At 35.9% G+C, this 24686-nt stretch overlaps 1 protein-coding gene across 8 annotated transcripts; it reads right to left on the reverse strand.

Moving 5' to 3' along the window:
• Positions 1–153: 153 nt before the first annotated feature.
• Positions 154–24655, reverse strand: How (protein held out wings). Of its 8 annotated transcripts, XM_076383759.1 has the most exons (8): positions 23542–24647; positions 12870–13003; positions 12588–12704; positions 12090–12233; positions 11779–11881; positions 11238–11555; positions 6766–6889; positions 154–4028 (listed from the first exon to the last, which is right to left on the reverse strand). In XM_076383759.1, the coding sequence occupies exons 1-7, from the start codon at positions 23666–23668 to the stop codon at positions 6807–6809; spliced, it is 1026 nt and encodes a 341-aa protein (XP_076239874.1). In that variant the 5' UTR covers positions 23669–24647; the 3' UTR covers positions 154–4028; positions 6766–6806. The 8 variants fall into 8 exon arrangements, with proteins under 8 accessions (XP_076239874.1, XP_076239873.1, XP_076239875.1 ...); XM_076383758.1 differs by lacking the exon at positions 154–4028 and having other exon boundaries at positions 5815–6889; XM_076383760.1 differs by lacking the exon at positions 154–4028 and having other exon boundaries at positions 5815–6889; positions 12093–12233; positions 23542–24645.
• Positions 24656–24686: the final 31 nt, after the last annotated feature.

Here is a 24686-nt window from a genome sequence, read left to right on the forward strand (position 1 = left end):
TTAATTTGTTGTTCTTTTCCTCGTCTTAAATCATCAGTACTTACATTTTTTTTATTACTAAAACGGGAGTCAAATGCTGTGTATTTATTCCATTTATAAATTTTATTGTCACCAGATAAAAGTAACAGGAAATGATACTCTGCTGTACTTACGAATAGAATGTAGATAATAATAATAAATTCAATAGTTTCGATCAAAGTACAATATTTTTAGAAACTGAATTTTATGTTTTAGATATGTATGCACGTGACACGTACATTTTAATCGAATTAAAATGTTTTAAAGTACTATCATAAGAACATACTACTGATATGTAATTGACATATCATCTGTACATTGATATATGTATGTATATTAAAACGGCTTCCTAAACTATACTTTATACTTGCAAATCAAAAAGGAATTACCGTCGCTGTACAGTTATGATTTTGTCATTTGCATTTTCTGTGAATATAGACAATTTTCGTAAATAATATATAAAGTTTTCCATAGTCAGATCTTCATAGGCAATTTTAAAATAAAATTATTTTACACTTTTACTCATACTTAATACTATTACATATCTTGCATGTTATTAGCATAAATATCAATGTTAAAGTAAAATACAAAACAAATAATTTTAATCAATTTTGACAAAAAAAGCTAAGCAACCATTGCACTACATGTAAATACAAGCATAATTGTTAACAAAATTGTCTATATACAGGGTGGGTCACTTAAAACTGTACATTTCAATATTGTCATTGCGTTTAGAGTTATGAAAAAGTAACAAGAATGAACGTTGCTTGGTTTGAAGAAAGAAATACGATAAAAGGAAGATTATTTCTTCTAGATCGGAGTGTCCTGGTTTTCGAGGTCATCCATGTGTTTTTAAACATTCGAAAATATATGATGGTGTTAACAAAAAAAAATACATATGACCTTTAAGCAAGAAAATGACCCCGAGAGGAACAATCTTTCTCCTATTATATTTCTAACATATTTTTTATATGTGTATTAACGCGTGCATGTAAAGGTGCGTACGCATTGTATTTGAATAAATTAATATTATAATTACAAATCTTATCCATTTCTTGCCAATGTTGTGTTCAGTTTTTTGCGCAATTATTTCGATAATGTAATTGATGAATCTAACAAGAATGTTCTTAATGCCTTCGTATTATATATCATATTTATTATATATTTAAACTGTATGTAGCGCAAAAGTAAACAAGTTTTAATTATTTAAGACTTTGTGCCAATTTATATTCTAATTTGAAATACTAATAATACTAACAAAATATGGGAGAGATAATACGATAATTAAAAGTCTGTAAATAAAAAGTACACTATATACTCTCTTTTAAATACAACCAAACAATAATCACTGTTTGATGTATTATTCCGATTAAATATTTATATTAATTTATAAAGAATTAAATATCATACAGCAACATATATTATCATATTATCTTCCATCTCCATTAAAACTTTGTATAAGAGTATTTTATTATGTATTATGCGTACGTACCTAAAATCGTGTACAATACAAAAAAAACGTTCATCTACAGACACATGATCAATGGATACATGCAACAAATTTTATTACTGATATAAGGGAAAGTCAGAAAATAGAGATAATTTTGCCAATTTATGATAATATTATATGGCGTCCTAGAGGCGAACTGAAAGTAAAATTGCAACTAAGATTTATTGCACATTTTAATATGAATTAAAATTCTATTTGTTATATCAAGATATTTTTGTACACTTTATTGCTTTATGCACAAAATTAGCTTCAACTTTTGACTTCCCCATTCCTATATATCCTTATAAAATATCTGTGATTCTTTCATATATATATTTCTCAACTTAATGTATAATATTAAAATATATTGGATACTACTTTAGCTATAAACTTAAGTAGATTTTCAGATCATTCTTAATACAATCTTATCGTGAAATACAATGTATGTACATAAAATAATAGTTACCTGACCTTAGCTAATCGAAAAAATTAGAGATACCTGCAAAAAATACAGGCATGCTACAGATCTCTAAATATACACAAACGAACAAAAACTTCTTATCATTACATTTACATATGGCAAATTTAAAGAATCAACAGAATATTCTTTGTATATCTAATGTTGTATTGACTGGTAAATAAATCAATCTCACATACAAACATTCTCATCCATATAGACAAGTTTTGTATATAACGTAGTAAGTATTGTTATAAGTAATGGTTACTTTGTAACAGAAAGAGGTAAAAATACTTCTGTGTTTTTAGTGTATGTAACGATATGAATTTCAGTACTAACTTGTCAATAAATCTATGTAGCCTACATTTTTCACAAAAAATGTCATTTAATAAATCATTGAAATCTATTTCTTTACATTAAATTGCACCGTAACATTACATAACAAAATCTTTAGATTATAGTATTAAAAAACATAGAATAATATCTGTTCGTTAAAAAATAGAGATTCTTTCCAGCTGCATAACAAATTAATATATTTAAAGAGAAATTGTATAATTTTCATACCTAATATGCAATTATTTTGATTTATTTTAATTCTTCACTCGTGCAATAATATATGTCAAATTTGCGAGCGCTATAATAAATTCATCGCTATTATTTCTTTAAAATTCATTAAATGATTGATTTCAACATTATTTATATTCAAATTTTATATCTAACAGTTCAATATCTTTATATTGTTTTAACGCATATTTAATATTGCAATTGATTAATAAATCAATGAACGATATAAAATATTTATCTTTGTATAAATGTTTGTTTTGCTTAATATTAAAAATCTGCAATAAGAAATAATTCTTTTCAAACTGTTCTCTCTTCCTGAGTCGAACTAGACTTAGCATTAATAATTTCACTTTTATGTAAAATATATATCAAAATGAACAATTTTGATTTTATATTGCACCTATTACATGTGAACATGTTATCCTCTTAATTATACAAAATAATAATAGTATTTAAATCTTTTCTTTCACCCACTCCCCGTTTTCATTCTGCTGATCTATTAACGATGTAAGTACTAGAAAATTAGTTCAATAGGGAAAAGTTTACTTTACACATTGTATAATGTGGTTTAGAAATCTCTTCCTCTCTTTATATATATATATGTATATATATTATACGAAAGATGTGATATAACAGAAAAATGAAATTCGTAATCAACAACAAAACTAGATAAATTTCAAGAGTGCATCTCTCTATTTAAAAGCAATCTACTATTAATTGCAAATGCATCTAAATTTATACTTATATAGCAGACTACATATTTTTACAAAAATATTTAATCAACGTAATCGTCCAATTATTTTTTTATCAATTTGAATTTCATATTTCCTGATCATATCACATTTTATCAAATACTCTGTACAGAAATGTATGAAATTTATGATATACCAAAATTTATCTCGTATCTTAATAATAAATAAGTCAATATGCTAGTGTTCTTATGTTTCATAAGAAATCAATGACCCTTAGATATGAAAATGTAGTAAAAATAAGAGCTGAGTAATTCTGTACTTACAGAAACAAGAAATTGTTACGTTTAAAAGTCAAAGTAATGATAAATCGTATTAGTGTTGCGTTAATACCACAACAGATTGTTCAAACCAGCACACAGTGAAAGTAAAAGAACAATTTCCCATCAAATTGTCACTTGTACTCTTCTATTCGAAATTCGAAACGTTCTCTTACCATGGTATACTATCATCGAGTAATAGTAGTGTACCACCCACTTCTTCTTCAGAAGCTACTGACCTGCCTTTTAGCAAATGATCCAGCTAATTATCAAACGATAGTGAAACGAGCAAAGCAACTTATATTATCGAGACTAAAAAAATTTCAAAACACGAAGAGGATACAGGATGGATAAACTTGACGAACAGGGCTGGTGATGCGAACGACGAAGGTGGTCTCATCTGTGGTTGGTGAACCGATCGAACGCGGATGTTGTTCCAGAGTCCAGGTGTTAGCACGGGGCGAGTGGATTCCATTGTTAGCACTCCAAGCCTATAGGCCATGGGCAACCAAGGTTAAAAAGAAAGAAAAGAAAAAACAGTTTGTTAGTGATTTAATTATGATTGATTCATGTTAACATTAAGTCTTTGAATAGTTTGATAGTTGAAAGAAATGTAGTTAGTGGGAAGCAATGCCTTTACTTAGAGAACTCATTTACTTCTGATTAAATGAGAAAAACATTTCTGCATATAAGTAAGAAATCAAAACTACTATCAAAATGAATAAGTACAATAAATAGTAGGTCAATAAGCAACTGCTTCACACTCCTTTCTAGTCAATATTAGTGTTTAAGCATTTATCTCACGTAAAAAGTGATATGACAAAAATTTCTACACTGCAATTGTTGTTTGTTTTCTTATAGTTATTAATTTTTTAACTATTGAAACAATATGAACCTTATGTGCATGATCAGGAGTTTTGCGTTTTTATAATGACATTCTGTTAAACAAGACGTAACAAGAAAAGTTATAAATATGCCAAATTTATATTTGCAATTTGTGATGGTTTCCCTTTTTATGATAAAAATTTTATCAATCATTAGAGGGTTAAACTATTTTGATTGTAAGTTTCACAAAATCATGTGCCCTCCCCGCGCATAGGATAGTCGGAAATATATGTATTTATAAAATTATGTAACATTCTAGAAGTAAGTATAAAAAAAAGCAGACTTAGAGTAGTGATGATAAGATGACTTTAGTTACTCAAAATGCGAGTAGCTCGTTATTTCCCAAAAATATTATATCAATTTTAAAGGCAGCTTGGGTGTGCACCTGCCACCATATAGCAGCGTTAAATAAGTAACATTGTACATACATATATGATATTAAGTACATAGTTATGATAATGCTATTATTGTGAATCATTAACTATGACAATTAATATCCTATCAGCAAGCAGGTGTTGAAAGGTCAATGAATTACATGTATCTAAATTGTACAAACTTTCAGAAAAGCATACTATTGAATATTGTTAAGTACTATAAGAAACATAGTTAATGCAATTACCTAATGAACAAAATATATAAGGGAGAACTAATAAAGATACGTAATTTATATGAAGTAAGTCTTTTGTGATCAATTACTGACTGATTTTTTACCTCCTTATCGTTGGCTATCAACTTTTACATTGTGTTAAAATTATTTAGACTCATTACATGCTTATATGATTTCAATTACAACTAATGAAAGGCCCTTTTTTCTTATTTCCTGAACATTCCATATTACTATACACACTATATAAAAATGTATGTAAATAGAAACATCAAGTTAGTGTCAACTTGGCCATGTGGAGCATTTTTGTTAGTTTCATAAAGACAATGCATATAAGTTATACGATACGTGTAATAGGTGAAATCGCATCTATAATAACAAAGGTGCCATTGTAAATTATGTGTGGTAATTTTGTTAGTGGTGATACATAAAAAAAGGACAGGATGCAATTTTGGGATTGAATTTTATAACTTCGTTTACCGCGAAGAAGTTCACCAAAAATTGTTACATTGGAAAAAGTCGACTAATAAAAATGACTGAAAAAAATAATTAGTTAATTAATTTTTTCCTGAGACACTGATAAAAGCCACAATTGAATTATTGTAATACATCAATTTTAGATGTTCTCAACAACTATGCAAATGATATCCTGGATTCACATGGAACGAAAACATCCAAATTTTGAAAATAAAATACTCAAATGATAAATACATTTCTTCCTAATTTGAACCTTCGCATCGTATCGTAGTACCACCCCTGTTACCTTCATTTGAAATAAAAAAAGACTATTTTTTCTCTATCTTTGTATAAATATTTATTCAAGATGCGCGTGGAACATACACGCGAGCGCGCTCACAGATACACGCACAAAGAGGCAAATTAAATGAAAGGTCAATAAGTGTTCCACAGGCACAAGTTGCCAAAAAAACTGATAAATCTGATGTATGATTTTTTTCTAAAAAAACATTTACATCTGTTGGAGACAGATATATGCGTGTAATTGTAGTATACAATAATTGTATTATAATACAATCATTCATATTTTCCTTATGCTCCTGTTTTCTTCTTATCTGTTTACCACTGAAATAATTCTCGCCATTCGAAGTTTCTGCTTAGTTGTATGCATAGGCAATTTTCTTGTATAAAAAAATGGGTAGGTGCGCACCCATACCTTATTTTCATTACACATCACGTTTTTACATGATGACACAAAATAGATAGAAGGGATAGACAAGAATTTTACATTCTTTATACCTAATTGCGGGGAGATAACACTATCTTGAAACTTTGAACATCTATGTTCACATAGCATGTGGCATATGTAAAAAAAAAACTATGTATAGTGAAGCTTTTATCACATGTTCTTCAATTTAAAGTATGGAGCAAATAAAGAAGCAACAATATTGCTGTGTCTTATAAGAATATCATTCTGATATTAAAATCTGTGTGTACTGACAACTTAAAGCAAAACAATTGACAAATTTCACTCAGTTCATAGAATGAAAACTTATTTCTTGAAGGATGCGCTCCTCCTACTCTTACTTTTAAAATCTAGGAATTCAAAAACTGAAAGACTGAAGCATCTTATGAAAAAGGTATTCCTGGTAAGTACCGTACATAAGCTGCACATGGAAAAAGTTATGTACGTACTGTTGATACAATGTCACCAGTGCTGTGTGACAAAGTATTGCTTTAAAATAAAGGGAAAAAAATATATTGAACGTTTCTGGAAGACTAACCTCTTCGCGGAGGCGCGTTATCATGATTGCGCTCTCCGGATTCACGACAAAGCACCAGCCCTTTGATAAGGGTGCTCGCGAATCTGACCCAAGTGCCTACGCTGTTTCGCAGCGGCTGCTGCACCTGTCCCCAACATACAAACGTATTTAATTCATCTGCTTCCACATGTATTCATTATTTTCCAGTCCTTGAAAAATCATTTAACTGCCGCTATAAACAATAAGAGTGAATTAAGTTTTTTTTCACAAGGTCATGATCGAAATGCAAGCTGATGCTTCTTTGTACTACATATTTCCTTGATGCAATTTTTTATGCAATTATTATAGTTATCATAGATACAAGAAACTCATATGCTACTGCACCTGATATTAGTTTCTCTTTGCTAATCAGTTTGCTTTCGATCTGATTTTTCAAACTTGGAATTCTAATTCATTTCGCTTACTAAAATACAATGAAATAATAGAACGATATAAAATAAGTTCTACGACGATCGCGTCATATTCTACATGTTTTTCTATACTTCTAACTAAAAGGTACATAGTCAAATATACAAACGGAATTATTTCTTCCCTTATTACGTGTTATTTTGTATAACTACATTTTGTACAATTATTTATAATGCAGAAACTTTTTTATCTCAGTTTTACAATCTTTTCTTGAGGTAGGACAAAATAACATTTTAAGGGATAACTCCAAATGACAGCAAAAGAATATTGAACATTACTGATATTCATAAAACTATCAAGACTGTGATCTATACCTCGTATATTATTTATACATTGTTATAAATACGTGTTAATTTTCGTCAGTCCTTAAAAAATCATTTATTTGGTCCCTGAACTTTTTTTTAAATTTGCATCCAATTTCTTAAATAAATTTATTCACTTTTTACTATTTTCTTTTAGAAATTAAGAATTGGTCTAAATTTTGTCTAAGGTAGTGCTATTTTTTATATTTATTTTTTACCATTTTTTTAAATATAAAAAAATTTCGAGAATTCTTTTAAATAATACCACACTAATATCAAGAAATTTTTGCCACTAAGATATGCAGAGCAGAAATGTGACAAAAAAAAATAGAAGAAACTATTAACTGCATTATACATTATACAGTATTTAACATGTTGGTAAAATAAACAATATATAGAAAGATAATTCATGACATCATCTATATATTATGTTATAAATAACGAATAATTTAAATTATTCTAAATCACTCTAGAGCAACAAAAATAGATAAGATAAAAATGTATAAAAATATTTATCTTTAATTTACAAAATCATTGCTACCATTTATCAATAAAATACAAGTTTCTACATTTCAATTTATCCATAATACGTTTCTTTCTCTACAAGAAAGTATATTTACAAAATATATTTCTGTATGGCCTAACGTGTGTTCGACAAATAAAAAACAATCGTTTTCTACACAACGATCTTTCAGCTCATTTTTTCAGTGCATTGAGAATTCTATAACTTTAATTTATTTTTACGATATGAAAAAGAAATCATTTTTAATTATAAAATAAAAAAATGAATCATATAATTTAGAACGAATTTCTCTGCATAAAGAAATGAAATCAGAAAGACAGATGTGCATATGGTAAATTATACTGAACTTCTATACAATAAGATTTTAAGCGTTCATTTAACTTAATAATAATATAAAAATTAATAAATAGATATGGTACTCAAGTATAAAATGTAAGAATTGGCTTTAAGTTTGACTCAAGAAATTTTCATTTACCAAATGCGAAGTAATTTTTAAAACGATTTATGTACTGTGCAAAAGTACTTGTGATACTTTATAATTAAAAATAAGCGAATTCCTCACGACTATTAAAACACTTTTTACTCAAAACTAATTCATTATGTAAGCTAATTAACTGTGGTAAACACTGAAAGCTGCCCTTAGTAATCACTGAACAAACTATTTAATCTAGAAGTAAGTTAATTAATTATATCTATTTAAAATGGCACTAATCACATTTATATGTTTTTAAATGCATTAGACGAAATAAAAATATATAAGTAAACAGTCATAATTGTATTAATTATTTGTGTTAACTAATTATTGCAATATTCGTATTGTACGAGCTGGGGACAGCCTTCGAAATTTTAAAGATCTAATAATAAATGCATACAATAGCATAAAGTACTAAGAGATTGTAATTCAAAACTAATTTGTATCTAATATTTGATTTCATGAGAAATTGGCTTACTTCTCTGTCTAATTCTTACCCTGCAGATGTAAATAATTAAAATTATGACAATAAATAGTACGTAATTACTTCATTAAATTATCAATGCACCAAGAACCATATGTGTGTAATGACATGCAGATTCATTTCCTCATGAATGAATTCATTAAATATTCTAAGTAATAGAACAAAGCATGTTGTAAGTCACGGTACATTCAAAAAAATTATTCTTATAATTGGAAACATAATTTTCTGATTATTAATATTAAATGCTTCCACCTTCATAATACAAAATTTTGACTCTGGTTTTATGACTTAATTTAAGTTATAAATTTTTATACGAATCGATTAATATAAAATAGGATGAGATCTTTATTTAACAAAATAAATGCAATAACGCTACTATAATTGACAAAAAATTAGTAAATTCACCAATGTTAAACTTCACTTATTCTAGCTTCATCCTGACAATTGCAATGTCAATTCTTAAATTTATATTTTACTTTTCAAATGTACCATACTTACGGAACACACATATGAACTATAATCTGTATAACAAATGGTAACAAATATGCTCACATAAAATTTACTATAAAACAACCGAGTATTTTGTTCGAAGAAAAGAAGAACATCTTCTTTTTGGTAATCAATATATGTACAATCTCTGCATTGCACGGATAGACCACATTGTTATTTAAATACTGGTATGCATTAAGTTCCCGTGTTCTTATAAGACAAACGACAATATTCAAATAAAACTAACAAAGGTATTAAATTATTAAAGAAAAATCTCAAGTGAATGGTATTGAACACATTCTAACTAGCATAATAAACTGTGTATAAAATAAACATTTATATTTATGTATATAATGTACTTCAATAAGTCCAATATAGCATATTGAAATAAATGATTTCTGTAATTCTAACAATGTACAACATTTAACACCAAAAATTGAATAACATATAATAATATTGTTGCTGATTTTTACTAAATGTAAAAAACAATCTCTTAATTATAGAAAATAAAAAAAAATGGTCAACAACAATAAGTAAACTCGCAAACAACTCGTACTTTTATCTGAGGAAAATCAAATCGTTTTCCAAACAGTCAATTTTGAAATTTTCCTTGTGAAAAATCTAATACCTTTTCGGTATAAAAAATTTTTTGAACTACTAATTCCTATGATTTCCCGTTCACGTTTTATATGTTACATGACTCTATTACTTATTGTTAACCGTTATTTAAAAAAAATTGCGTTACTGTAACGCTAATTATATAAATCATCTGACACGACTAGCAAATGACTGATTCGATTTTGTTAGAATATATAATTACCTTAAATAATTACGTTAATTTTCATTATGATTTTGCAATAGCTAATGGTTATTTTGATTGATGAAGATATGACAATGATGACAACGATGAAGATGAAAAAAAAATGAAGCCATATCGATAAAAATGATCATAACAATCATGGTGATGATCATGAAACCAATAATAATATCAATAATGTTATTCATAACTTATAATAGTAATAATATCAATAATAATAATGATCATAATAACAACAAATTACACATGCGACCAAAAAATTGATAATCTTAACTACTGTTACGATACGTACAAACAAAAAAATACATGCATGAGTATTTGTATTTTTTTGTTTAATTGTGGAGAACATTCCTCTTTATGTTATATCAACCCATCTGGTATAAAACATTTCAATAGTATTGTTCCACAGAGTGTTCCACCTACTAAATCCACCTACTATTTTTCATTTCTAGAACATCAGAAAAAATAATAAAAATAGACAAAATGTCTCAATTTCCTATATTTTTGAGTATTCTTTCTCATAAAACTTCCATATATAAAAAAAAAATAAAATATTAAAGCTGGATCTGCTATTATTTAATTTACTGTCGAAGTGACTGCTAGTACTTGTAAAATGTTCAATAAAAAAAAAAAGAAGAAATAAATAAATAAATAAAATATTTTTACACAAAAGAAAATTCTCCACACAAAACTATTCGTTCGAGCTCCCCGTTCCACAGAACCTGCAGATATGTACGCGTATATATTATGTCTCTTTTTTCATTCATTTCTAATCTTCCTCTCTCTTTCTCTCGTACGCACTCCGGCACCGTTATCACGACCCATGCCGAAGGGAGGACGAGGGGGAGATGAAAAAGTAGACAGAAAAAAACAAGGATAAAAGGAGAAAATACTCGCGGAGAACGGTGCTACTAAAGATCAGCGAGCAAACAACCCACCAGAATGATCTGCAGCGGTGTATTCCGTGAGGAGGGGCGAGGCTGCCAGGGCTGCGTAATTGGCATAGTCGGCGTATGGCGTGTAGATTAACCCGTGAGGATCACCAGCAGAAAGGAGAGATCCTGGAGGGCCGGAGCCATTCAGAAGGGACGCCGCGGTCGTTGGGACAGATATCCGCGGCGAGAGTATTAATGGCGCGCCCAAAGGAGCACTGGGTGTCCTCATAGGAGTGGCCAGACCCGGAAGAAGTCGCTGCGTTTCCGCTGCAGCCGCCGCGACGCGTCTCCATTCCTCGTCGCAGGCTGCAACATCGAATGCTACCACTGACTCTAAACTGTGCTCGAGCAAGTCCATTTCCTACTCTCCTAGACATTAGTCTAGTAGCTAGACTCTAGCCCATCTGGACGATGGCACTTGAACTCTTTAGTTCAAGCCTTCTTAGGGCTGATTTTAATTGCAGGCTATTAACATGGTCGTATACGGACTATTCAAGGGACTTTTCTAAACGGCTTAACTAAGGACAAGTTTTGAACAGTATACCTGTAGCCGCGGCAACTTTCGTGTTGGAATCCCGATAGGTACCGTTTATAATGGCAAGCTCCATTAACTGTCGTTTCTTTAGCTCATCCTCTCCGTCAGCCTGCTAACAAGGGATGGGATCGATAAGAAACTTATTGTAGTCAATTAGGTAAATTTGTGTGGATGTGGAAGGCTGTAATGTGAAATGCGTTGATAGCACGTACATATGCTATATCTAACTGTTAGTAACATTAAACAAGCTGGTTGATAACGTTCTAAAAAGAAGTAAACAGAGATATTCATTCATATGGTAATAACAGGAACTTTCTCACCACGGGAACGAGAAGCTTCTTGACTTCTTCTACGGCTCTGGCGAGTTTCAAAGTGGCACGGTTTTCGGTGTCTTCGACTGTCAATAGAACATGCAGTTCATCTGTCAGGTGTTCCCAGTTTGGTTTTCCTCGGTTTAACTCCTCCTAATTATCAAATGGATAAAAATTAATGTGTCATAATATATTAGAGGTGATAGTATCTTATAACAAATGAATGAATTTCTGCCTGTGAAATGTCAAAGTATTTACTGCAAATATCTTTATGAATATGTAAAGATTTGCCCAGAAATAGAGAATTAATATATACTTACGATTAAATTTTCTCTCATTCATGATATGCAGCTTGAAAAAGGTGTTTTACTTTAGCTTTAATGAGTACAACTTTCATTGAAAAAAATATCTAAGTTGGATCTTTAGTGCAAACCTAATGTATCTATACTTTTACTATTCAATTAAAAAGTCGAACAAACCTTGAACTACATAATAAAGAAAATTTACCTTTTTCTTGTCTCTCATAGAACCTTTCCCTCGGACCATTATTTTACATCCTGTTTCTTGTTCTAGCTGTTTAGCCGTCATCCCGCGTGGTCCGAGTATTCTTCCGACAAAGTTGAACTGGAAAGATTTATTGCCATCATATTTCTTGTACCAAACGAAATTGACATAAACTTAAAAAGAAGGCCTCGCATGCCGAGAACTTGGTCATGTTAATGAATTAGTCATGTAAATGTTAAGTTTTCCTTTTAGAGCAGTATCACCGAGGTCACGAGGAAAACTTACATCTGGATGTTCTTTGACGGGTACATAGACCTTTTCCGTGAGTGTCGTGATTTCACCTTCTGGTTCTGGCAAAACCAGTGGTTCTTTTTTGACACCACTGATCTGGAATAGACTCGCCCGCACTTTTGCGATCTCTGGAACAAAAAATAAATACAAAATGTAATATCTGTATAATATGTCTTTTTAAAGGAATGTAATAACAATGTATATTTAAGTAAAATCTAATAAAACACAGTAGTGGTAGAAACAAAAAACCGAGACGTGTTAACAATTGGAAACAGTTTCCAACTTCTTATTTTAAGAATTGCGGACCTTGTTTATTCAATAAGAGCAAGAAATAGATTTGGTAAAATTGAAGGTCTCAGACCTATCTTTCGCTGATCGCTAATATTGTCCACGTACACGTATTTGCCTGCACGTGTTTTTGCAATAAGAGAACGCGTGTGAAAACGAGAATGTGAATGAAGAGCGAGAATACAAGAGCAGGAAGAACAGAGCATCATATCCAGTTTTAGCAACATTGCTCATTACAGCTGACATCAGCTGTATTATATTCTTGGCTTCCATACCTTTCTGTTCTTCATCCGTGAAACCTTTGTTTTACTTTCAGCGATTTATCGAGACAAACAGTGTTATCACGGACGAATCCTTAAATAAATTTGTTCGCTCACTTCTAAGCGAATTTTCGCTGGCGACTCGTGAAAGAGGTTCGTCAGCAAACTTGGGCAAGCGATATACGTTCACAGCTCAAGGCACAGTGTTCCTTGTTATCGAAAAGAATCACTTCTACCTACAATAGCCAACGACTTCCGGTACCAATAATCATCTGTTTAAGTATACACGGAAACTATTCAGTGGTATAGCCATTATTCCGTATACTTGACTCACAATGTGAGTCACTTAATGTGGTTAATTAATTTCGTTCTAAGAAACGCTTTCTTCTTTACTGTGAGGTAAACATCGCGGTCTTAGAAAACATCACTGACGAAAAAGAAAACGTGACGAATCTCTAGAAGAGATTTTAGTTACGAGGCTAGACGTAACGTTTATGTCGTAACTATTCTCTTACCACTGAATGATCCGATTGAACATGTTTTCAGAATCACTGGCTCTCATTTCTCTCCTCAATACCCTTTCTATTGTTTCTCCTTCTCAATATGGACTCAATGGTCCAGACTTGAATTATGTTGCGAACTAGATTATATCAATTACTGAATGAACTGATATCTTATCAAGCGACCGTATGCAGTCATGCTAAGGGGTGCCTTTCAAGAAACCAGGACCATAAAAATGATGTTTACAGGAAAGCCCATGAAATTGAATATGCCTGAGAAAATGATTGAAATTTTTTCAGTGACCAGCTTGATCACGCCAAGATAAAAGCCTCCTCAAGTGTAGGCAGTGTTGAAGCAGAGTTGGTATCGGTATAGGTGCAGCGCTATGACATCATCGATGTCGTAATCACGAAGACTACGATCCATGACACAGATCACATGCTTGAAGAAGGAGATCGTGTTCCGTGGAGACGAATGGTTCGCTTATGAGCATTATTTAACTCACTGGCGATCGTGTTCACTACCCAATGAGTATCCAACACGATTAAGCCCGACCAATTATATTAAAATTTAAAAAAAAACTATAGTCTACGAAGTGGAATATAATTTGCTGAAGATATTAATACTTCTAACAAAAGTTTGCAATATAATATACACGAGAACTTAGGCCCATTTTTTATTTTTAGAATCGTACTGCCTCGAGGTTAGATGGATTAAAAAAATCCTACTGTTTAATTAAGGAAAATTAGGAAAAGAAGTGGCTGTAAGTCTTAATTACAGTCTACAAGCACTACCGCGAGCGCAAGCTAAATTGATACGCGGGAAAGAAATTTTTTAATCTCGTTTCAAATTCCAATTTAAATCAATGTCACACGCATTGGAGTTATATCGTAGTAGCCAAGCCTCTTAAGCAATTCATAACTTATTTTAACGCAGTGAGTCACGTTGCGGATATATTTATAAATCGGTGCCCAAGAAATTTTATACTACAACATCAAATTGCGACTTCTAACATCCGCGGTGCGGTTAAACGAGTACAACGGGTTAAAAATACGAAAGGAAGGAATCCACCCGTGTCTTCGTTACACACTGCGTGGAAATGGAGCAATTATAACTTTTATTCCCCTGCCTTTGAGATGACATCAGTGGATTACGCAAACAATTGCAAAATCTTTGTCACCGACGATTTTCAAACGCAAAATATTTGCTGATTCAATTCAGTGTCATTAAACGACAGTGACTCAATTTCTTACTAAGTATCGGTAATTGAACATATGAAACATAAGAAAGAAGAAAATAATTTGAAGCTGTATTTCCCGTGATTGAATGAATATTTGTACCACTGTGCGCTCCAGATCGAGATTTAAATAGCGCGCGCCGGAAGTCGCACCCTCGAAATCCTAATTTCTCGAATATCGAGGACAAAGTATCAGATGCTTGAGACTGTATAAAGAATATCATAAAGTCAACGCGTATGATCTTGTAATCTACATGCATATCGCTAAGCGTCATTCTTTTCACTCGACGATGCATTTGCATTTTATGCTATCTGGCGTCGTCATGCCACTTTCTCGTTATTTTTTAACATATTGCAAGCCTTATTCGTGCTTGCCTCTCTCTTTACTCTCCCCGACCTTATTTTCATTAAATATATTTTACTCTCCTAGAATAATGAATTTGGGCTAAATTGTATGCATGTACCTTTTCTTTAACACTGATAATCTCCCGACCTTATTTCTCTGTACCACCTGTTGAACCTACAGGTCCTCGCTACTTGCTTCTCTGTACTTTGACCCCCTGCTCCAATTCTATTCACACATTCTGACCTTGTTCCCCTCTTTTCTCTGCTCCCTCATAGTGCACCCCTTTCTTCGGGACCCCTTTTCATCCGCCCTGGTAATACCCTTTTCCACCTGCTGACCATTAACATACTCTGCCATTACCTCCCTTACTATACATTTTGCCACATTGTTTCACAATTTTGAAATCTCTAAACCCTGAGGACTCTAATCTTTTTTACCACTTTTCCTTGCAACCCCAACTCCCCAGCAAATCCTATTTCCCTGCCATCCTAAAATTTCCTCTTTTCTATTTCTGACTTCTTACTTATTATCACAGTTGCCCGCCCATGTGTTCCAGTCCCTCTTCTTCAACACCCCCTCCATCACAAAAGGTACATCCCTGGCCCTCTCGACTGCATGTTCATTTAGATTTCCAATGCAACGTTCACACGCCTAATTCTAAATAATACTCGACAGTGACGCAACAATAATTCCAATTATCCATGCATACGACCATTCCCATCCTCTCAGGCAAAAGCTGCGTCGCCAATCCGACTACATCCCATTGTTAACGGTATCTACGACGGCGGAGGACTCTCGAGGAAAAGGCTGGCTGTCGAAGGTAACAGGGAACGATCTAACCCAAGAATCACTGCGATGTCTTTAAGTTACAACCATGGATGTTGAACCTGCCTCGCTGTAACGCGAGGCAAAAGGCTGACCGACTAAAGCCGAGTACAGTACGGGAATATATACGGTTTGGTATAATGACCCAGGCGTGGCTCTCTGTGTGCGCACGTGTGCACACGTGTGCGTGTGCCCGTGTGTGTCGAGTGCACGCCCAGCTCAAGGCAAGCAGAAAGAATGATGAAGAGAAGAGCGAAGAGCGCTGCTTGGAAACGGAGACGGCAGAGAGAATTCCTTTCACCCTACCTACTTTTCGAGGCGAGAAGGGGCACGGCAGAGAAGGAGGACAGTCGAAGAGGGAGAGGAAAGGAGGGTAGAAAAAATGTCGAGGAACGAAGAAGGACGAAAATCGTGGGAGTGGGACGAGGCAAGGATCGAAGTCGGGACAAAGAGGGAAAAGTCAGGGGACGAGAGAAACGTAGCGGTGAAAAAGCAGCAGAGAGAGGCTGCTGCTACTCTCTCCCTCTCTCTTTTCTTCCAGAGGAGAAAAACACATAGTCGGAGATGCGCTCTCGAGGAAAGGAAGAAGAGGGTTAAAGAGTAAGCTCGCGCAAGCGAGCACGAGGCGAACGTGAACGAGCGAAGAAAGGAGGGTGTAAGAGAGGCACAGGAGAGAGGAGGAAGGAGAACGACGAGAATGGAACGAAGCCGAAGTGGCACGAGCCCGTTGGTGGATTCCGCGCGGCATGAAGCGAACTGCAGGTCAATCCGGTCATCGGCCCCTACCGAGCTCCAAGGGCCACAAGGGTTCTTCCATGACACTTTCCCCTCAAACGAGCTTTTTATTTTTCGGACTTTCCTCACACCTTTTCTCCTAGATTCTCAGACTCTCCTGGGAAATGCCCCTTTACTGACTCCACTATGGACTCTACCCACAAAATATGCAAGCGGTCACTGAAGCTTGAAGTGTCCAATACAACTTTGAAACATCTTGTAAACGTGGACCACTTTCGTCTAGACTAATTCCAAAAATATGGATTTTTCAGAAGCACGTTTCTTTAGAGACAGAATGTAATTTCTAAAAATGTCGTAACCTCGAAGCCCCACAAAGTATCAAGTTTCTAGGATTCCAAATTTTTCATTTTCTCATAATTCTAAATTGTCAAAAGTCAGCTAAGAAAAAAGAAGAAAATTAGGTTTCAACCCACCTCTAATTTTTATGCAAAATATTCGATGCAGTTATATGTTTTTTCTTCAGACTTCTACCCACCGAAAAAGCTGACGAAAATAAATGACTCATGTTTGCGGTATAAAGATATCGAAAACCCATTTACAGAGTAAGGAATTAATTATATCTTTTTAAAGCCGTATCCAAGAAGTAAATAAAAGGTTTGTAAGCAGGATTCGTCGTTGACTCGAGGCACAAACGACCCACGTCCATTTGTGAACGTGAGCATTGACAGATCACCGAGGAATCTATATATGGTAAGCTTACGGGACACCCTGTATATGCGTACACGCGCATATACATAGTGCTCTGCGCGACATAAACGAAAACGACGACGGCGTCGACCACGTCGAGGACCGCAGAAGTGGGAGAGCAGCAAGGCATTTCCTTATTTAGAAACAGAGAAACGTCTTTGCTAGTGCAACGGTCACTATGAAGAATTCTATGGTAGAAGAATTCGAAAAGCTACTTTCATGTGTCCTAGGAAAAACGATCACGCAAGAGGACGACAGAAATGGTATAATGATGACGAAAACTGAACACCCTGTACAATTATACATTTAGCAAGTTAATATTTCACCTATTTACATAGGTGATAAGTTACACTTATCGCCCAGTTTACTCCTTTTTCACATAATGCTCCTACGTTTGTTTCTACATTTGAATTAATACTCTAGGAAAATCATCTTTATGGACACTTTTTAAATATTCGTATTTCTGTAAGGGATCTCTAAATGACTTCTGAGATACATATTGGAAAATGGTGTCTCTTTACTTGTAAGCACAAGTGGCAAACTTATTTCAAGACTACCTCAAGGATTTTAGACGTAGAACGTAAAGTAGTTTTAGTAATTAAATTATGTAAGAAACAAATCAAGAAAATAGAGTAGAGAGAGTTATTTAATCTAGGGAAATTTAATTGGCCTTGAAATGTCTTTCATGGACATGTAAAATAACGTCACGCGATGTTTTCTCGAGATTCAAGATACTAATTAAATTCTATGTTCGAGTTAAGCCGAGAGAATCACGAAGAATTCGTTGCGCCAGATTGAACAGCAGATGAAGAATACTGTGTGGGAGTATTGCCTCGTCTGGTTCTGAGAATTTGAGTGGAGCAAGACCTCATTTTCGGGAAGGAGGAAGCTGGTTCCTCCTGCATGACAACATGCACAGCCCCACTCTGCGACGAAACAGTATTCAGTCGAATAAAATTCGAAAGCAAAAGAAGAAACTCTACCCGAAGTTCACCTCAAAAACCTCCTCGAAAATGAATAAAATACAAATTGCAAACCATAAAACATACCATGTTCTCTCGTTTCACTAACTCAGCAGACTTTTTCCATTATCCAGTTAGACGTACCGTCCTGCACTGATCACATGACTCCGTACGCTCAATTTACACTAATTTTCGTTATCTCGTGCTTATCGCGGAAGCCCCTTATCGAACAATCATGATCTTCCCTATCGTTGACACTAAGCGCGTGGTAGCACTCGAAGACCTCACATTATGATGCAGTTATCGAAATCAGATAGATCACACTTAATACCCAATTACTACTTTCACTTCAAGACCTGGAGTACTTCGGTAAACGAAAAGCCTATCAGGAAGAAACGCGACTTAGCGTATCTCGACGTTCTCAACACGCTACGATCGCTAAAATAGGTAATACTCGCTTTTCTGCTTTATCGAGCGCCTACGTAAACCGCGTCCATATACATGCACACACAGGCCCAGCCCGATCGTTGCTAACAAGTATGTACAACCTCCTCAGTAAAGTAAAAGGAAGAGAGGCGAAGAGACAAAGAGAAAAGAAAAGGAATGCGGCCGCTACCGCCTTTGTCGCCACTGCTGTCGCTATTGCTGCTGGCCGTCTTGCTTGTCTCAACGACGGTGAAAGAAACAACGACCAAAAGAGAGAAAAGACGAGCCTCGGCCTCTCTCTGCCGATGACTTTTCGCGCTCAAGCGATGGCTGCGATCGAGCATCGAAAAGGCCCGAAGGGAAATGAGGAAAGTATAGACACGTGACCCCTCGTTGCCGAGGAAGTCACGTTTCTCCGACGAGTCACCCTTCCCTTCCCTGTTAAACGTCCTGCCAGGGTGAAATACGTGTTTACGGGACAATGCTCACAGCTGAAGAATATTTTGGATTCGGGCGCATCGTCACCGTCTATGTTTGGAATCGAACACAAACTCTGACGCATCTCTGCGTTCATGATTTCTTAGACGCTCGGTTTTATTGCAGGCTCGAGAAGATTTGGATTGAATTTCAAGGAGAAACAATCATGGCCACGCACACGTGAGAATGTAAGGACGAGAATAAGAAAAAAGAGAGGTAGGGGGATAGGTGTTTCTGCGACAATGGCCGAATAGAGCGCGGGACGAGATGTGCGAGGTCCTCGATACGCTTCAATGGGAGAAAGCGGATTATCGTGTTTACGTTCGTGTCCTCATCACGGCGGATCAATGGTCGGCATGGCTTAATCTTGAGAAAACCCGTAAGCAGGCCAGGTCAAGTGCGAGAAAGAAATTGCACCGAGGAACGGTTACCAGCGACTGATACACAAACGAGCATGCGAAAAGCGGTACGATCTGGCTGTTTCTAGAACACGCACGACACGCACGACACGCAAGATTACGCGCCGTGACAGATTTCGAGGCGACCGTGTGCGCAAATGAAAACAAATGCACGACAATGGAATTGATCCAACGACTGGCTTAACCTTAGAGGAAAAAATCCTTAGGGTTCAACATAGAGCAATGAGGAAGAGAACTAATGAAATACAATAGAATATGGTCATTAAAAATAGATTTAGTACTATAGGGGTGATTAACGAGACTATCTAGTCGGTTAATGAATAGAGTATTTCTCTATTCTGGAATCTATAAGCTCACAGACTGCAAGTCATATTCTCAAAAATAGAGCTAAGAACCTACCTAACCCCAAGATAGAAAATTATATAAATTCTGTTTAAACATTAAAAACTGTTTAGCGTTACTGCCGCTAGATGGCTACCGAGCTTCGCGATACCAGAGACGTTAGACTTCTATATTCAGTGTGAAACTTGGCAAAAAAATACTTTCAACTTTCCTCAATCTCCTCTATGAAAAAAAAAGATAAGCATTCCTTCTCACTTTTTTCTATAGATTCTACCTTTCCATAAACGATAAGCAGTGAAGATAGAGTTTGAATTGTGGGAAGCATGAATCGTTAAGCGTGGCGCGATGCGACACCAATCAACGTTATAATAATCCCCCGGAGACACGCGTCGCATTTCATACCGCTTCCCATTTGAAATGATTAAGCGCAACGACCTAGTAGCAGAAGAAAACTAGACCTCGCGTCTGTCCAAGTTTTCGCTAGACAGTTTCGAAAGGACGCGCTTGACAACGAGTTCTATTCACGCCACTAGGTCACCGAGAAAACTTGCTACGTCGTGTTCGAAATAGATCCCCCGAGCGCGATTGCGATACCGCACGTTTGGAGCATCGTTGTGAACGATGCACCGCCACGGATGAGCAACATTGTGCACATGTTCCAGATCCATGTCAATAGCGCACCGTCCACTCTATCTTCCCCCTCTCACTCTCCCCTTACTACGTGTTATATTCTGTCACTTTTCTTAGACGCGCGTCCCGTCGCTTTTCGATGCGTTTCAATCTCTGTTAGAGAGAATGCATACACAGTGGGAGAAGGCTATATAGATAGGCGATCTGTGCTTTGGTCTCCAGGCGCCATGCACGAGCACTTGCGTCGAACCATATGCCTACGAGCTTAAGGAGTCACAGATGCTGCAGGCTTCTGAGACTTCTCAACTTCGTGTTCGAAAAAGTTCGAGAGCTTTTATGTTCGAGTGAATGTAAAAATGGAAATAAAGTATCGAATTCGAAAATATGTGTACATTTTACGTAATTTAGTGTCTCAATGTACTGCCGTTCCCGCCATTTTTTACGCATTTTATGAATTTACTTTAGGTTAAAGCAGAGTGAAGAATTGAAATTCTGGATCGAAATATGCCGCGTTGAATCGATGGAGAAAGGGAGAAAGAGAGAGAGAGGATGAAATTCTTTACATCAACAGGACTATGTCCGCAGGAATGCCAGAGGTCCGAGAGCTTTCGTAAAACCGGTTCTCGTCGTAAACGTCATTTGACACATTTCCTGTGAAACACTATAGATGGACTCGATCGTACCTGTACTGTATGCAATGTTATTTTCAAAGAAACGAAAAAATCTTATAAACTTTCACTGGATTTTCAACTTTTCCTTCTCTCGTTTATAATTACACCTTAAAGTAGATGGCTAATACTAGATGTCTAAAATATAGCTAATTCCAACGATTATTGAGCATTGGTTATACAGACTATAGAAATGCCATCAATTTTGATTTTATGGCTGAATGGAATTTATCCCCCATTTTGAAGACAATTATGTAAAGAATTATAAATCATTAATAATGATGAGTAATAGTATGTTCGTAATTTCAAATGAAAAAAGAGAACCAGAATTAAAGATTAATAAGACGTAGATGTTGAACTACATTTACATTTTATGAAGCTGCAAATGCCTACGTTAAATCTAAGTATGACTAATCGTTAAAAAATCGCTTAATGCGATCTTGGATAAAGTAAATGTTTTATCTAAAAAATTTGAGGTGAATAACAAAGCTACAAATTTTTATAGAATGTTGTTTCAGAACTGAACACAATATTCCAATGCAAAAAAGTGACTCGTATTTTTGAAATAATATTCCATTAATTACCAGTCTTCAGAAGACCACTTTCAACCTCAAATTTTTCACACTTTCGATAACCAAATACAAACGTTTAATATTACATATTCCAAATGCATACCGAATGCCTTTCATCTCCAATGAACGAGCGATAAATCACCTCAAATAACATCAACATGCGACACATGGCTAAGCGTGTACAAACGCGTGCACTAAAAGCACAAAAACCAGTCGAAGAAGTATCCTTCACAATGATCCGTATCACGAGAAACATAGAAGACCATAGAAAACCAAAGAATGTACAAAAGTCACAAAGAAAATGTGTACAACACGAGATCACCAGTCCATCACAGGCTTTCCATTTTTCTCGGTCACTGTTCTCAAACACTTGCTTCACTTCGGTTTCACTGACAGCCCCCCTCTACCCTCTTTCATCCCATATCTCGTTTCCTTTCTGGTATGCGATGATTCTGGGGTCCAAAAAAAACCGCGGGCAAATCGAACGCAACGTAATCAACGATTAGTCACGACCGAACGATCGATCGTCCGAGAAACAGAGGATCGCGAGTCGTACACGAGAAATCGTTGGTGTGTATTGAAATTCTTGGTGTCGACTTACGTTGAGCAACCGTTAATTTCCTTCGCTTCTCGCTGCGACGTGGGCAAATCGGAAAAATAAAGTGAACGGCACAGGTCCGCGGGGAAGGAGTACACGACGAGCAGAGAGACCGAGACGCGCAACACGTGACACCACGTTCGAGATCGAGATACGCGATGTTTGCAAGCAAGTCCGTTACCGATTATGGCAAACTGTGCGCGAGAGCGACGATAGAGCGAGAGAGAGATATAGAGAGATAGAGAGAGAGAGAGAAAAGGCCTTCTCATGCCACCGCGGAGCACCATACGCATTTTTTTTTCCTTCTTTCTCGCTCGTTCCATGCAGGCGCTCGCGCGCACAACTACCGTGTACATGCAAGGAGATCCATGTAGAAAGAGAGAGAGAGAGAGAGAGAGAGAGATCTCCTAAGGAAACTATGGCGAAAGTTTCGCGGAGCATGTGGAACGTGTTTGCTCGAGAGAGCTCGGCCCTCGGACGCGACGAAGTAACTCGCCGCGATACACGGAGGCGGCTGGTTAATCATGCAGAGACCGAGCCAAGGCGTGTCGCGGGGCAGCGTGATATGTAAATCGGCGCGGATGAACGTAACTACCAGAAGATATTAGTGGATTAATGCTTGGTATTGCTTACCTTCGTCTAGTAGGCGCTCTACGTGTATGAAGACATTAGGGAAAGCAGCTAGCTGCTTTCTGTCTTTTAGTAACTGTGACAGGTAGTCCGCTATACTCTGCGTCGTCGTGTTAGTATTATCACACATCGCAAATTATTTGATTACTCCTGTGGCGGTCACGCGAAAAACAGTAAAAGACGTTCCCGATCGAGGAATGGGGGAGGACGGAGAGACGTCGGTATGGAGAACGTATCGCAGGGGGAGACGAAATGGGACGAATAATAAGAGAACGAGGTTTCGAAAAAGAAAGTGTGAACGAGCAAGGGACGGACGACGACGTTGCGATTAGGGATATTTTGTATCCAAAAAGCAACGGTGGCTCTTCCTTTTTCACGTTTGGTATTGCACAACGATTAACGCAGATATTCCACCGTGTTTTCTCCGTGTTCCGCACACTGAACGTATACGTCGGTATCACTTTGCTTCTCTTATGTATTCGTTCTCCGGGCACAATCAATTCTTTTTTTCCGCGGTTCAATGTAACTCGCCCGATGCGTTCGTACGTCGCGCCTCCTCACTCGTGGTTTCTCTCTGGCGCGCTCCTCGCATACGTCGCCACGATTGCGTTACGTTTTTAGAAATAGCGGAGTCAGTATACTATGTGTAAGGAGAAGGAGGAGGAGGAGGAGGAGGAAAAGAAGGATGAGGAGAAGGGAGGGGGAGAAAGAGAGACAAGTCGAGAGGCGAGTAGGTGCGACAGAGAAACGCTCAAGACGGGGAGACAGCGAGTGACTAAGGAGGAGGGGGGAAGAGAAAGAGAGAGGAGGGAAGGAGAAAAAGAAAAAAATAGGGGGACAGAGAGAGAGGGAAAGGCAGAAGAATTAGACAACTGAGAGAAAGAGAGAGAAAAGAGGGGGAGGAAGAGAGAGAAAGAGAGAGTGCGCAGCCTCTCCCGGGAGTCGAAGTCTGTTAAGGTTAAAAAGTTAAATATTGCAAGATCGCGAAATTAAAAACAAACACACGCTACGGGATTCTCGGCTCTACTGCACCAGCCGTGCATGTGCCGCGTCGAGCTACCCATAGATTCCTTTACGATCGACGCATGCGCGACTTCCCGTCTCCACGCATGCGCGCCAGCCGCATTGGTTCTTGCGTGCCTCCATCG

Source organism: Calliopsis andreniformis, chromosome 8, assembly GCF_051401765.1.
Source record: "Calliopsis andreniformis isolate RMS-2024a chromosome 8, iyCalAndr_principal, whole genome shotgun sequence".
Classification (NCBI taxonomy): Eukaryota; Metazoa; Arthropoda; class Insecta; order Hymenoptera; family Andrenidae; genus Calliopsis; species Calliopsis andreniformis.